We start from the raw sequence: 14918 nt of genomic DNA on the forward strand, positions 1-14918 counted from the left end.
AGGAATTGACCAGTCCGCAAATTGAATGATCTACTCATTGGTGATTAGCTTATTTCCATTAATCTAGTAAGTGAAGTTCTTTTTATGACGTTAACATTACAGAATGAAAGTTGTTAAATATTTTTACAGGCCATTTTAGGAATTTCAAACTTCTTTTAACTGCTTCTTTGGTCCTACCTGCGCGTTTAAGCTGTGTGATTGTACTTTCTTAAAAACCAGCACAGACTTTGCCAGTTATTCCTTGGTAACAAGAGTAGTTGTTTTCTAGAATGACTTGAAACATTAGGTTGCACACCCGAAATTGACACAAAATTGTAAACTGACTATATACTTCAATTTTAAAAAATAGTTGTTTTTCAGGGAAGATTAGTACTTGGGGTTTCTACTGAGGTCCCCGGTGAAGCCCTGTTATCAGCCCATCGAACCTCAATGACCCACAGAAGAAGGTTCTAATCCCAGAAACACAAACTACAAAAAGTGGGAAGTCCTCTAACAGCCCTCGCGCCGTGCCCAGCCGGAACCTTGACCTCAAGATGGCGTCGCGTAATTATAAGATCCAATCAGCTCCAATCAAAAATGGCAGAGTGGGTTGTAATTTACAGATCGAGCCTTTCTAGCCCCGACTAGGCGGTCCTTCTCTATGGTTATTCGCCACTGCGTGGTGATTCCTAGCCAACAGTGAAGACTATCTATATATGCTCTTCTCTATGATCCTCCTCTCCACGCCCCCGGCCGCAGTGCACGCCGGGCAATAGGAAGACCTCCATAAGCTCCCCGCACAGCGCGGCGGCATTTGCGGCCTGTGTGAGTAGGCCCTTTGAAACCAGTCTCCCGGCGAGCGGCGCGCAGAAACCTCGAACTGGTGGAGCCCACTCGTAACCTGGAGCCCGGAAGGCCGCGAAGACAGTACCGTTTCCTCAGCGGCGGGTGAGTTCACGCCTCTGAATGCGTGTGGAGACCGGGAGACGGGGGTTCCTCGGCTGGGGGAGGATGGAAAGTCGGGGAGGCTGCAAAAGGGCCAGGGTGGGATAGGGATAAGGGGGGGTTGGGGTGGGGGAGGGGACGGGCACGAGGCTTAGGTTTCTCCACTTCGGTAAGGCCTCGAAAACCAATGGGCCCAGCAGGAGCCCGTGGAGGCCGGACCTACTGCCACAGCCTTCCTCTTTGCATTGTCGCCCACTTTCCCTTTCCTTTTCACGGTCCGCCAGAGTGGACTCGGCCCTTCTGGGCTTCACGTTTGCCACAAAACGATCGGTCCGCTCCTGGGGAGCCCTTCTCGGAGACCCCTTTCTAACTCTAGCTTGCGGAAGCCCTACGGTAGATATTCGGGGCCTAGGATACACTTGTCCCAGAATTTACCTAGAAGCCGGCCAGCGCCCACCCTTTTTAGCGGGGGAGCTGGCCACCAACTGATTTCTTTCCCTTCCTCTTTGGTCATCTAAAGCCCGCCACCGGGTGAACTGCCCTCCCCACCCCCTAGTTCAATTTTGCTACTGCCCACTTTTTTTTTTTTTAGTACTCCCCCCCACCCCCAGGTTGGTTTGTTTGTCTGATTGTGATGAGTGTTGTGGTCCTGCCGCCTTCCTCCACTGGAGGTTATAGTAAACTGTGTCTCTGTTGACTCTAGCGGATGCAAGCTCCACGTTAAAATATGGTGCTTCATTCTCATCCTTCTTTGGTTTTCAATACTATTTTTTAAATACATTTTTTGAAAGAGTTCTAGGAGTATGAAGATTATTTTGAGGTTATGTGATGTGGGTTTATATTACCATGGAAAAGCCATTTTGATATTGGGCAGAGTGGAGCCAACCAAAGGAGGGAGGAGATTGGACTCCTCTTGCACCAGACTGCTATAGTATGAATTAGGTAGTTGCAGTAGTGTATAAACAATTTTATATTGTCTTGGGAGCTTTAATTTTTTAAAAGGTTATTAACAAAAACATTCAGAGATCTAAAAAGGCATTCAAGTAATTTAGTCCATATTAACTGATAATATTTGTTATTTAAGAATTTTAAGTGAAGTATAAGAGCCTAATGGTGACTCTAAAATTTCTTCTTGTGTACTCTGAATAGATTTTAATAAAGTCGAAGTTAATCCTTAGTAAGTTTCTCATTGGTATGTTATTACTAGAAACAGGCGTTGTGATAAGCCAAAACAGCCTTTGGATTGGTAATTTCAGGACAGAGGGGATCCTTGGAGACCCTACTCACTTACTGTGTTCCTTTGGACGAGTCAGCTGCTTCATCTGTTAAAGGAGAACAATATATCTACACCAGATAATTTGGGAGATTAAATGAGATAATGTATGTTGGAAGCTTTTGTAAACAGAAGTAAATTATGATGTTAACTGATACTTTTATTATTAAATAATTCATCTTCTTGAGGTTAACAGATTACCTTTTTGGGTTCCCAAAATGGTTTTTTTTCCCTTTCTTTTTCTTTTTTTTTGGTAAGGTACCCAAATACTTTTCAGAAGAGAGTGTTTTTATTATCCCACTGTTGCATATAGGCACCATATGTTAATGATAGTTTTGACTACTTGTTTTGTGGTTTGCTTTTCCACTGTGTTAAGGCTCTAAGTATATTTTCAAAATAAAAATGAGTCTATTTTAACATTGCGTTAACTACTTGAGACTTAATATAAGCCTGGGATTTTCGAGTTTTTTGGCTACAGGCAAATTAGCTATATACCTTTTTCATTTACACATGCTTTAGAGAAAAATTATATTGACTCTTACACTGTGGATGCAAAAGTAATCATTGAACGTTTTTAACATCTTACAAAAATATTCTGTGTATTTTTTATCATCCCTTTATATTTTTTTCTGATACTACCACTGGTATTCATAAGAGGATTTTGATCGATTCTTTAAAGTTTTGAACAGCTTTTTCCTACTTTTTTTGAATTTTGAAACTTGAGAAAATAAAAAGAACATAATATTCCCACTAACTAGAATTATTGGTATTGCTTTTTTTCACTTTTAATTTTGACGTAGTTTCAAACTTTTTAAAAGTTGTAAGAATAGTACAAAGAATTCACAGGTATCTTTCACAGAGATTCCCCGAATGTTTACATTTTACCAATATGCTGTATCCTCTCCTTTTTATCTCCATAGTTTTCTTCTGAAATCTTTTTGTCAGTAAGTTGCAGATGTGGTGTCCCTTAACCACTAAATACTTAGGTGTAAATTTCCTAAAAACAAGTGCATTCTCTTAATTAACAGCAGTACGATGATCAAAATCAGGAAATAATACTGATATAGTATTATGTAATCTACAGGTCTGAGTTGGATTTTGCCTGAAATTTTCCTGAATCAGTATTGCTTTTTTTAGTATTGCTTTATAAAGCTTTATTAAAGTATAAACTTGTTGTAAATGTACAATTCAGGGATTTTTTAGTAGATGTGCAGAATTGTGCAACCATTACTCCAAAAGGATCCCTTTTTCCTGTTTGCAAGTCACTCCCCGTTCCCACCCCAGCTCTAGACTACCACTAATCTTTTTCTATAGTTAGTATTGCTTATTAATCATTGAAATGGTAAAATAGCAAAGTGGAAATCTCAGATCAACTTAGAGACTCAAAACACTTGAGTGTTTGAGTTTTCCTGTAAAAGAAACTTTTTGTTAGGCATCTCCCATTCTTTGGACATGGAACACTTTTTCCTAGGAATAATTCCTGAATACTCCAGTTCCATGGGAATTCAGTTGAGAAATGTTTTGAAAGATTTGCTTAGGCTGGGGCAGTTATGTCGGCAGTTATGTGTGGGCTATAAGAGCAGGAAACAGTGCAAGCTGCACTAATCATTTATTATTAGCTGGACTGGCTATAAAACTACATATAATAACTTAAAATTTGCTCTTTTAGAACTAATAATAATGCTCAGAAAAGAACCTGGCACATAATTAGAGCTAGATGTTTTATTGACTGAATGAATAAGTTGTATATGAGTGTTTGCTGAGGAGAATCTGTTAGTTATTTGCCTCTTACCACTTCAGAATTTCAGCACGCAGTGTCCTGATGGGGTTAGCCTGTAAACCTATCCTGGGGTGAAATACTTTGTTTCTATCGGGATACATCTGCAATGGAGGAATGCTTATAAGCAGTAATGGTATTTTCAGAGTGCAGAAAAAGAGTGGTTTAAAATAGTAAAGAGAAAAAGTGAGAAAGAGAAGAGTAGAATGCATGCATATGTTCAGTGGTAGAGAGAAATCTTATTTAGAAGTTTTTATTTTTTGAAGGGACGAAATTTATTGAGGTAAAATTTACATGCAGTAAAATGCACCCATTTTAATTTTAGTGAATTATGACTAGTGCATAAACCTATATGACCACTGCCACACTAGAGGTAGGGAGCACTTCCAGCATAGCTGCTTGTTGTTTCATGCTGAGCAGGTAAAAATGCTTTGAACCTTCTAAAAGTGAAGTGGTACTATTCAGATAGTCTTAAAATGCTGTTTCAATCATTTCAGTGCTAATAAAATAACCTCTACAACTCTTCTTAAATCCCACACATAATCCTTCAGCAATTGGCTGCATTCAAAGTATATCCAGAAACCAATAACTTGTTATTTTCACTACTTCCTGTTCTAGGCTAGCCCTCTTTTGTCTGATTATTGTAATAATCTCTTATTTTCTGCTCTTTTTCATTTCCAGTCTTAATTTTAACATAGTGGCCAGTGACACTGTTAAAATATAAGTCAGGTCAAAAACCTTTGAAATGTTTTCCATCTCATTCAGAGTAAAAACCAAAACCTCTGTTACAGTGGCCTACAGTCTTTGAACCCTTTCCCCAGGTAATTCTTGGCATCTGTCTCCCTACTTGCCTCCAGTACCATGTTCCAGCTTTCAGCCTTGTCGGTCCTTCTGCAGACACTCCGTACCCACCTCGGGCTCTTTATATATGCTGTTTCCTTTACTTGAAAGGCTGTTGCCCCCAGGTGTGAATAGGGTTTCCTGCCTCAGTCTCTTTCAAGTCTTTGTTCAAATGTTACCTTCTTGGTGATCACCACCATGTTCAAAATAAAATACTCCCTAGCTGTCTTCCCTACTTCGTTCTACAAAGTATCTGCCCACTTTGATAACCTATATAATTTATTGTAAGAGAGTATTACAATTATCAACCATAGGTAAAATGATAAGTTTTACTTATGATTATAAAAGTTTATTCTCCTTTTTCCATATGTCAAAACATACAAAACTTTATGTTGAAGTAAGTGATTGAAACTCTCATTTTAGGATGTTTAAAGTGAACATTAATATGTATATCAGAGATCACCAGAAATGTTTGTTTTCTGAATTCCCGTAGGAGGGGCTGTTATCTTATTAAGATTACCTTCACCTTTGAAGTTCAGCCGATGCATAAGCAATTTCTGAACAGTTCTAGATTAAAAGGAAATAGTTTGTAGAAAAATGAGAAGTGAACAAAATGGTTATATTAGCATGAACCAAAGCATAATCTGGTTAACTCTTTCAAATGATACACTTGAAAACCATGAAAAATATTTTAAACACCAGGAACATAGAGGGTTTTTTTTATTGTAGTATTTATATTTAATACTTGAGAAAAAGTGATTCTAGAGATGAATTCATACCCAGTCTTTATAACCATTGTGAGGCTAGGAGTACCTGTCACATGGTAGCTTCTTCTCAATGAATTTATTTAAAGAGGTTCTCAGAGTTTATTTGTTTACTGATTTATTCATTGATTGTTTATTCAACAGGTATTAATACCAACTGCCCTCCTAAGAAAGTGCTGAGGTAGAGCATTGTAAAGATAATTCAGGAGCTTCTGTAAGTAGGACAGTAGCCCTCTCTGTTTTAAAAGGATATACACTCTGTCCCCTTCCATTGAGAATATTTGTTTTGTTTTGGGGCAAACAAGTATTTAAAAAGGATTATTAAAAATTTCAATGCATTTACAATCTTAAATTAGTTGCATTTTTCTTTTTAATTTATGAATGGTACCTGCTTAGTATTTTAAGGCATTTCCAGTACCTTAATCACTAAGTATATGAACTTATGAATTTATCTTACCTGTAAAGCTTTCTAAACATTTCAAGTGTAGTGTTGTTTTTTGAAATTGAAGTTTAGATTATATAGAATACTGTACTCATCCTAACTTGCTAAGTAAAAAGAACACTCAGGAAGAATAGCTGTGAGGATGAAGGACATAGTTTTTACAGGAATGTCTAATAAGCAGGTAAAAAGATACTCAGCCTCATCGGTTAGGGAAATGCAAGTTGAAACAACTTTTTACCTATCATATTGTTATAATTTAAACACTGACTTACTCCAGTGATGGTAAGGATATGAGGAAAGGGCACACCCATACATTGGTGGTGCTATTATTAATTTGTACACTAGTTTTGGAGGATGATTTAGTGGTAAAGTGTGGATACACATAGTACTAACCTGTATTATAGAATTATTTGCACAAGTACTCAGAGTTATAAGACCAATATGCCCAATAATGTTTAACATTGTTTGTAAGAGGTAAAATATGGAGTTAGCCCTCAGTTAAATAGTTGTATTATATCTATATAGTAATAGTTTACTGCATTATAAATAATGAAATAGAACTTTATGAACTGACATGAAGAGATGTTAATGATAATGAAGGAGCAATGCACATAACAATATAGTATGATTATATTGTTTGCAGAAAATCACAAGTGATTGTATATTAGCTTGTGTATAGAAAGATATTTAGAAGAATACAACGATATATACCAAACTTGGGATTAGGGGGCAAGGAAGTGGAAGACATGCACTTTTTATCCTCTCTCATCTGAAGGGTGAGTAAAACAATATATAAAACAGAAAAGAAGATAGTAGAGACAAACTTTTTTAAAAGCTTCTAACAACTCTGGACTCCTTCAGTTGTAGTGTAGATGGGGAATTTTTCCTGGTGTCCAATAGAAATACCTCCTGTTAATCACATCACTACTTTTAACAGTATCACTCATATGAGATCAACCCACTTGTTTTGACTGCTTTTTTTAAATTAGTGCATGGAATTCTCCTACAACATTCTAATATCATTTTTCTACTTTTTCCAGTAGTTCTGGATACAAGTATGGTGACAAAAATGTAAAATTTGAGGAGGGGGCGGACTCTTAAAATATTTCTATTCATTTAGCTAAAAGGCAAAAGTTTCTTGTGAGTAATAGCGTAAACCAAATGAATACAAGTGTGTTTTTGTGTATTTTAAAAATTAAATGCTTGCATCTGATTCTTGAATTTTATTCTTTGGTTTATTGAATATCATTCAAGAATGGTTAAGAGGTTTACTTTTAAGTTTAAGAAAAATTACGACTTTTGTCTCATTGTCATAAGTTGTATGTTGTCTTTATATTTGAGTGGTAACTATGTGACCTGATGTCAGGAGGTCCCGCCCTGGTGCTCCCCCCCACCCCCCCGAGTTTGTAGACTCACTGAGACATTCATTTGTCCTTGAAGAACTGGCCAACACTGAATCAACAAATACCATGTAACTTTGTAAATTTAGTTTTCAGGGTGCTGATATGTAAAAAAAAAAAATGAGTGCATCAGAACACTTCAGGGGAAAAAAAAGTTGTTAGATACCTTCCTGGATTCTGAGTTTCATTTAAAAAGATTCATTGATGTTTGGTTTTTAATTTTTGGATATTAACTGAACCTCAACATTTTTTTCTTCCTTTATATGTATTCCCATATGATTATAGGAGTCTATCCTGAACTTAGATCGTGTACTTTTGGGAACTTATTTTAGAAAAGATCTAAGTTTTAAAAATTCTCAATGGACAGACAGAGAAAAGAGGGTCTTTGCCAACTCCTTTGGGTAAGAAAACTTTAGAATTTTGCAGATACTCTAAAAATGAAGGCCAACACACCAGGCATATCGAATTGTAAAGTTTTCAAATAACATGATTTATCATGATTTCTTTCTTTAGACCGCTGCAGTAAGAATGTCTTTCCCACCTCATTTGAATCGCCCTCCCATGGGAATCCCAGCACTCCCACCAGGGATCCCACCCCCACAGTTTCCTGGCTTTCCACCACCTGTACCTCCAGGTAAGTTTGTGGATACTGTTTTTTTCTAACCCATCCCTGTGTCATTGCAATATTAACTTCAGGAAAATGATATGTTTGTAACTGTTGGTAGTAAAGATGTCTGTTAGCGTTCTGGAAATGTGGTGTCTCCTTTTCTTATGGTGGTAGTTTTAGTGTCTGGCTGAGTGTCAGAAACATCTGGGAAATTACAAAAAATATCTTTGTTTAAAATATAGGTAATACATTTATACCCTTCAAAAATCCTAAAGATACACAGTAAAGAATATCCCTGACATTCCATATAACTTGTTACAGTCCCCTTACTGAAAGAGGAAGATAGAACAGAGTTATTTATCCTTCTAGATTTTTTTTTGCATATTGTAAGCCACTATAAGTATATACTCTATCCATTTTTTTTAACAGATACGTAGTAACATATGTACTGTTCTGCCTCTTGTTTTTTTTTTAATACTTGACGATATATCTTGGAGAGCTTTCCAGATCACTATTTACAAGCTTCTTCCAAAGTTCTATGAAGTTAAAAAAAATTCAGGCTGCACCCCTCCCTGCTGAAACAAATGCTCAGAAATTGGGGTCCAGGAATCTCTATTTTTAACAAGTTCACAGGTGATTCCTAGGCATCTATTTAAGCACAGTTAAGAGAACCCACATTTGAGAACCATTATCTTGAGGTTCATAATTAATATTGCTTAGCTTAAGAGAAGGAGTTTTCCTCTGGTTTATAGGTTTAAAATATTTTAATATTTTAATGTGGTTGAAAACATTTCATACAAAATCAGCTTTCCTTCTGAAAGAGAGTATCTTTGAATTCTCCTTAATTTGCATGTTAGAAGTATTTTCTTTTAATAAAGAATCCATGTAATCCAGGGTGAAATCAACAAATGATCTTGTAAATCATCCAGAAGTACTTCTTTTTGAGGAAAACTTTACATCAGGGACCTGGCTTTAACCATTGGATTATCTTTTCGAAATTACACTGTTTTACTAAAGAGCTTGACTTCTGCAAAATCGAAGTACATTGCAGTTGGCTTATATGATGGGTTGTTAATTCATAACATGTACATCATAGAGACTCATCTTTGGGGGTCTCCTACTCCTAGGCCAGGTACATAACAGTGTTGGAGTAAGTGTTAAAATCCACAAGAGAAACATGGCAGTTTTTCTGGCATATCATTTAAAACTTCAAGGATTTGAGAGTAAATCATAATTTAAAAAATCAGAACAACTACTTAATGCATATATATTTTGGGGGGTAGAATGCAATATTGGTACAAGTTTTTAAGACATGGTTTTAGCAGGCTGTTTTAAGTTGTTCCTTGTGTGTTTGTTACCCCTTGCTACCAGGAATGTAGTGTGAATGTTTAAATACTATCCTTTTATTATCCCACGTGCCAATCATTGAATTTGTCAGTAACTTAATTGCTCTATAATGGACTATAAAGAGATTTCTGCTGAAAAGGATTGAGAAAATATTCTTAACAGAAAACTGAATGAAGTTAGTTGTCAACCATCAAACAGATTACTTACTTAAGGAGGATAATGTCCTAAGCCACTGTCATTTGGGCATCAATTTTTGAAGGAGTCCATACCCTGATTTTTATTTATAAGTTTATAGTCTCCTAATAAGATCTGTTTTTTTGATACTATCTACTAATGACCATGATACTTTCTAGTAAAGTCCTTGTGTTACAGAGTTATAGGGAAGAATAGTTTATTTTCTATTTGTGAAGAAATTTAAAGGGTTGGGAATGAAGCTTAATCACTTGTTTAGAATCAGGAAAGGTGACAATAAAAAATCAATACCTTAATTTCCTTACCAGTGGATTGATTTTATAGAAAATATTTTAATTGTTTTTGAATTAAAAAAAATATTAAATGTGACATTTTCTGATGAACACTATATCAAATTATAAATGGAAGGAGTAGATAAATGGGCATATTTCTCTTAAGGCTACTACTCCCAACATATCTTTTAAGATGGATCAACAGACAGACCCCAAAGCCAGATTTTCAGTATTTCTTCGTCTGATTCGTCAGTGCCATAATAGTGTGGGCATTTGTTCACAGAGTGGTAATGCTAGTAAACAATTCTTATTCCATTTGCAACAGCGTACAGAATCATTTCTGTTCAGGGAAGCATGCTTGGGTGATAAATTGGACTTTAGTTGCAGCTCATTTACTGCCTGCATTCTGTGGGCAGCATCAGTAATTGAAAAGGTAACTGAAATATATGCTAAACTATTATAATAATTCAAGACCACAGTACCCATCTTCGTGTATAACTTTGTGTTACCTGTTAGTGCAATTAATTGAACTCTAAATAAAATAATGTATGTGGCAATCATATATATTAAATTAGAAAATAAATTTGAAAGCCCATACTTTTTCCTTAAAAAGTAATGCATGCATATAGAAAAAAGGCGTCCCCGTCACAGTTCCTGAGAGTTCCCTTCTGTAAAGACAGCCTTTCTTAGCAGTTTCTTGTGTGTAGCTCTCCAGAGATGCTATGTGTATCCCAGTGTATTTGCTTATGTTTACTTAAACGGCCTGCTTGTTTTTTGAAACCTCAGCTAGTATATACACTTTGTGCACTTTGCTTTTTTTTTTCACTTTAGCATGTGTAGATCTTTGTAATGAGCAGCAATATATTTCTCAATGTGAATTCTACATTGCATGAAATTAGTAAGTTGAGGTGGGAAACATACTATTAAATGTTTAGTAACTGTTACAAAGGAAAAATTTTTTTTCTAATATGTCTTTTTCTGAATGTTTTGTGAAATAGAAAATATATCTATGGAAGGGGCGTCACATAGATTATAGTTGGTAAATGGAATATTTGTGTTTTGTTTTGCAGAGTATAAAGTGGAAATTTTAGATACAAGTTGATGATAGTTTTGAGTGTCCACTGATTTAAGTGCTCCACATAAATGATCTCTGTTAATCTCACAGGACCTCTGAGGAAATAATTACCATACTAGAATTGAGGAAACTGAAGCTGAGGTTAAAGAGCTTGCCCAAGATTGCATAAATAAGTGATAGAACCAAGGAATGAACCCAAGTTTTGATTTGCAGTCTTTTTTTTTTTCTATCTTGTGCAATCTTCTGTAGGCTTATTGATAGGAATCTTAATTTTATCTTTTAAAAATCTTATGTTAAAAACAGTGAAGTTATTTTAAATAAGTTCTATTGGAAAATAAATGGATAGTGTTATATGTTTAAGAATTTACTATAGTCTTAGATGGAGAATTATCTTAATGTTAGATTTAAACGGAAATGTAATTTCAGAACTTCTTGATATAGTTAAGTGTTTTAAAATTTGTATTAGAAAAGTAGACTAATCTTTCACTGATTTTGCCCTCATTACCACCTTTTTCTTAGTTGTAAAACGGTAAGATTTCTTTATTACTTATGTACACAGGGACTCTCAATATATAGCTATTTGATAAGTAAACAATGTAGTTGAAAACAAAAATGCAGATTCCACTAAAATGTCAACAGTAGATAGCCCTATAATAGTGACTGAGATTACTCTTATTTTTTCATGGTTTTTGCTTTTATTAAGTAACCAACAATAACAAGAGTCTTCCGAGGTTTCCAGGTTAATTTCTTACTTGATACTTTTTTTTTTAACTTTCAAAGAATTTGTTTTTACCTTTAAAGGATTCGTTAATATCATTGTTAACCTATATGTGAATTTGTATTTGTAAAAGTTGCTGGTTTTGAGGATATACTGAACCAGATGAAAATGAATCAGTAACTATCCAGAATTTTATATTTCTTAAGGCAAAAGCATGTTGTACTAGTCTTTGCTTTTAGAGCAGTGTTTTTGTTTCTTAAGTTTATATAGTCTGACCTGATACTACATTGCTTTTGAAAATAAAGCATCCATTAATGTCTCATTTTTCCCCCCTTAGTCCACTTAAATGAACTGTGAGTGAGGCACTTATTTGTATGGCATGTAATTGACACAGAATATATAAATGTATATATAATTGTATTTTTAAGACTCATTATGTTTTTTCTTAGGGACCCCAATGATTCCTGTACCAATGAGCATTATGGCTCCTGCTCCAACTGTAAGTATAACTTCAGGAGGAATTAGGAGATACGGTAGTGCTACTGCTTTTAAATCTAAATAACTTGATAAACTTAAGTAAATTATTTTAAATGTAAAAAGAATAATAGGGAGTAAGAGCATTCATGTATTTCATACTACTTATTTGAATAAGTATTATTTTCACTCAGCTGTACATATATGCAGTTGCTCCTAAAATATGCTCCCTAAATTTCCCTCTTATTCTCTAGATTCTTCATATACTTGTTATCTCAGATTTAGAAATTGGCTCTTCATCATTTACTCATCTTGTGTTGGTCCTGGGGGATAGGACTGATCTGACTTGTCTGATCTCTTAGAAGAAGGGAAAAAAGAAAGGAATGATTTAGCAGAAACTTAAAATTTTGAAGTGAAAGTTGAATGAAAGTATTCTTTTCCTCCTGTCTACCTAATTTTTAGCTTCTTCAAGCTATTTTTTCTCTGTCCTCTAGTATGATATGTTCAAGCTTTGTAAGGTTTTATTGAAGTCCTTCCTTTTCGGAAATGTTTCATTGTTCAGTCTTATGTCTTTAACCTTAATTCTCCACATTCATAAAGGCTTCTGTATCCTTTAGATGTCTTAGTTAAGAACGCTAGTGTACTATATATAACACCTGAATAAATAATAAACCTCTTAAAACTGTTATTAACCAGAATTTTTCTTTGAGTAAATTAGAATACCAAGCTTCACTTAGAATTCCACTACGAGGGAGGGTAGGTCTCATGACTTTCAACTGTTTTCTACCTGTGGGTTTTGAAGAGGACTGGGAATATTGTTACTTGTATTAAAAGGGTGATGAGAAGGGAACTACGTGGGCAAAGAGGAACATGCTATAAGGCAGACCAAGGGGCAGTCCCCCTTTTCTTTCATTGGACATCCATTGTTTGGCTCTTTTGGGAAATCTTCACATGACAGATACTCTTACTTTCTTACATTTCAGCCTAGGGAAAGGTGGGACTTGGGGTTTGGAGCAGCTCCCCCAGTTCACCACTTCAGTGCCTACTGTGGGTATTTTGCTAAATTCAGTTCCATATACAAAGTTGAGTAAGACTATTCCTCCTAGAAAGTTGAATGTTACAAGGCAAAAATAAGACAAAACACAAGTAACTGAGAAAAGGTACTTTAAGTGTGGGGAGCATGCTTTTGGGAGTATTTGAATATTCTGCAGGATGATTAGCAGGGATAATTGAAACTTGCTTTTATACTAGTATAGAATGCAATTGTAAAGAAACTTCTGAATATATTTGATAATTTTAAGTGATTTATGATACCTGAAATGTTTAAAAGTTATGTTTTAAACATTAAAATAAAAGTCCTATCCAAGTTACTTTTATTTGCTTTTCCAAGTTGTTTTTAAAAGAAAGGTAATCTAAAAGTTCCACGTGGAACTTTTAGATTACCTTTCTTTTGTCATGAATAAGTTTGCTTTAATAAAAAATGTGCTTTGGAGCTTTAGATTAAGTATGTAGAACCTGTAATAATAAGGTGATATATATTTAATACTGTAAAATGGATGTTTTTAGCCTAATGTTACATTAAACATGATAGGAAATTTAATTACAAGTTCATATTTTATTGCTTTTCTTCACTTTAGGTCTTAGTACCCACTGTGTCCATGGTTGGAAAGCATTTGGGAGCACGAAAGGATCATCCAGGCTTAAAGACTAAAGAAAATGATGAAAACTGTGGTCCCACTACTACAGTTTTTGTTGGCAACATTTCTGAGAAAGCCTCAGATATGCTTATAAGACAGCTCCTTGCTGTAAGTTAAACTGTTTATTTTTCATTAAAAGTTTTTTTTGTTGTTATAAATTTCAAACTTAAAAAAAATCAGAAAGAGGACCCTGAATAATTTTCTTTTCATTTTGAAGTTTCAATCCTGTAAAAAAGTTGAATGAATGTTTAACACTCTTGTAACACATTTTGCCACATTTACTTTCTTTCTCTCTGCATCCCCCACCCCCCACACCACTCAACTTTTTTTCATTGTAATTTGAGAGTAAGTTGTGACATTAATTACATTTCACCTCTGAAGACTTCTTCTGTCTCCTAAGATCAAGGACACTCACCTACATGATCACAAAACCATTATTACATTTAGGAAATTTAAGGCTAATACATATTGTTAACTGAAATATTCAGTTCATAAGTAATTTCTATAATAGCTGTTTTTTGTGTTTGGTTTATAATCCAGTCAAGAATTATACATTGCACTGAATTGTCATACATCAGCTTCTTTATTATAGACTAGTTCTCTGTCTTTTTGTTTGCTTGTTTTGTTTTTGTCTTTCATGACATTGATGTTTTGAAGCATCTGGGACTTTTACAGAATGTCCCTTTCAATTTGAATTTGATTGTTTGCTCATAGTTATTTTCAGAGTAAGCATTCTTTTAAGAATGGTTCATGGGTGATATATTGTTCTCAGTGCAGCATGGTAAGGAACACACAATATCTCTTGATCCTATTTTTGGTGGTGTTAGGTTTAGTTACTTGGTTAAGGTGGTCAGCTCTCTGTATTGTAAGGTTACCTTTACTCCCTTTGTCATTTATAAGTAACCTCTGGGTTAATATCAGTCCTTTTAACAGCCTTTAAAACAATGATTTTAGCATCAAAAGGTAATTGACTGACTTCAAGTTTTTATTCTGAGCATACATAGTATGTTTTTTTGACTTGGTCAGTGATTTTCTTTTCTGTCTTAGTCTTAAAATTTTATCCTGGTGATACATGCACATTTTAAGTGAAAAAAATACTGAATGATTTTTTAATGA

General features: G+C 34.9%; 1 protein-coding gene across 3 annotated transcripts in view; it reads left to right on the forward strand.

Moving 5' to 3' along the window:
• The first annotated feature begins 736 nt into the window (after nt 1-736).
• RBM25 (RNA binding motif protein 25) overlaps nt 737-14918 on the forward strand; it is a 48882-nt gene continuing 34700 nt past the window's right edge. The window contains exons 1-5 of one of the 3 annotated variants that reach the window (XM_072963373.1): nt 762-927; nt 5723-5792; nt 7934-8054; nt 12081-12130; nt 13743-13910. In XM_072963373.1, the coding sequence (XP_072819474.1) occupies nt 7949-8054; nt 12081-12130; nt 13743-13910 (324 nt within the window). In that variant the 5' untranslated portion in view covers nt 762-927; nt 5723-5792; nt 7934-7948. Of the gene's footprint in view, nt 928-5722; nt 5793-6663; nt 6797-7705; nt 7822-7933; nt 8055-12080; nt 12131-13742; nt 13911-14918 lie in introns of those variants that run through there. The other 2 variants (XM_072963372.1, XM_006206899.4) reach the window with 2 other exon arrangements.

Source organism: Vicugna pacos, chromosome 6, assembly GCF_048564905.1.
Source record: "Vicugna pacos chromosome 6, VicPac4, whole genome shotgun sequence".
Taxonomy (NCBI): domain Eukaryota; kingdom Metazoa; phylum Chordata; class Mammalia; order Artiodactyla; family Camelidae; genus Vicugna; species Vicugna pacos.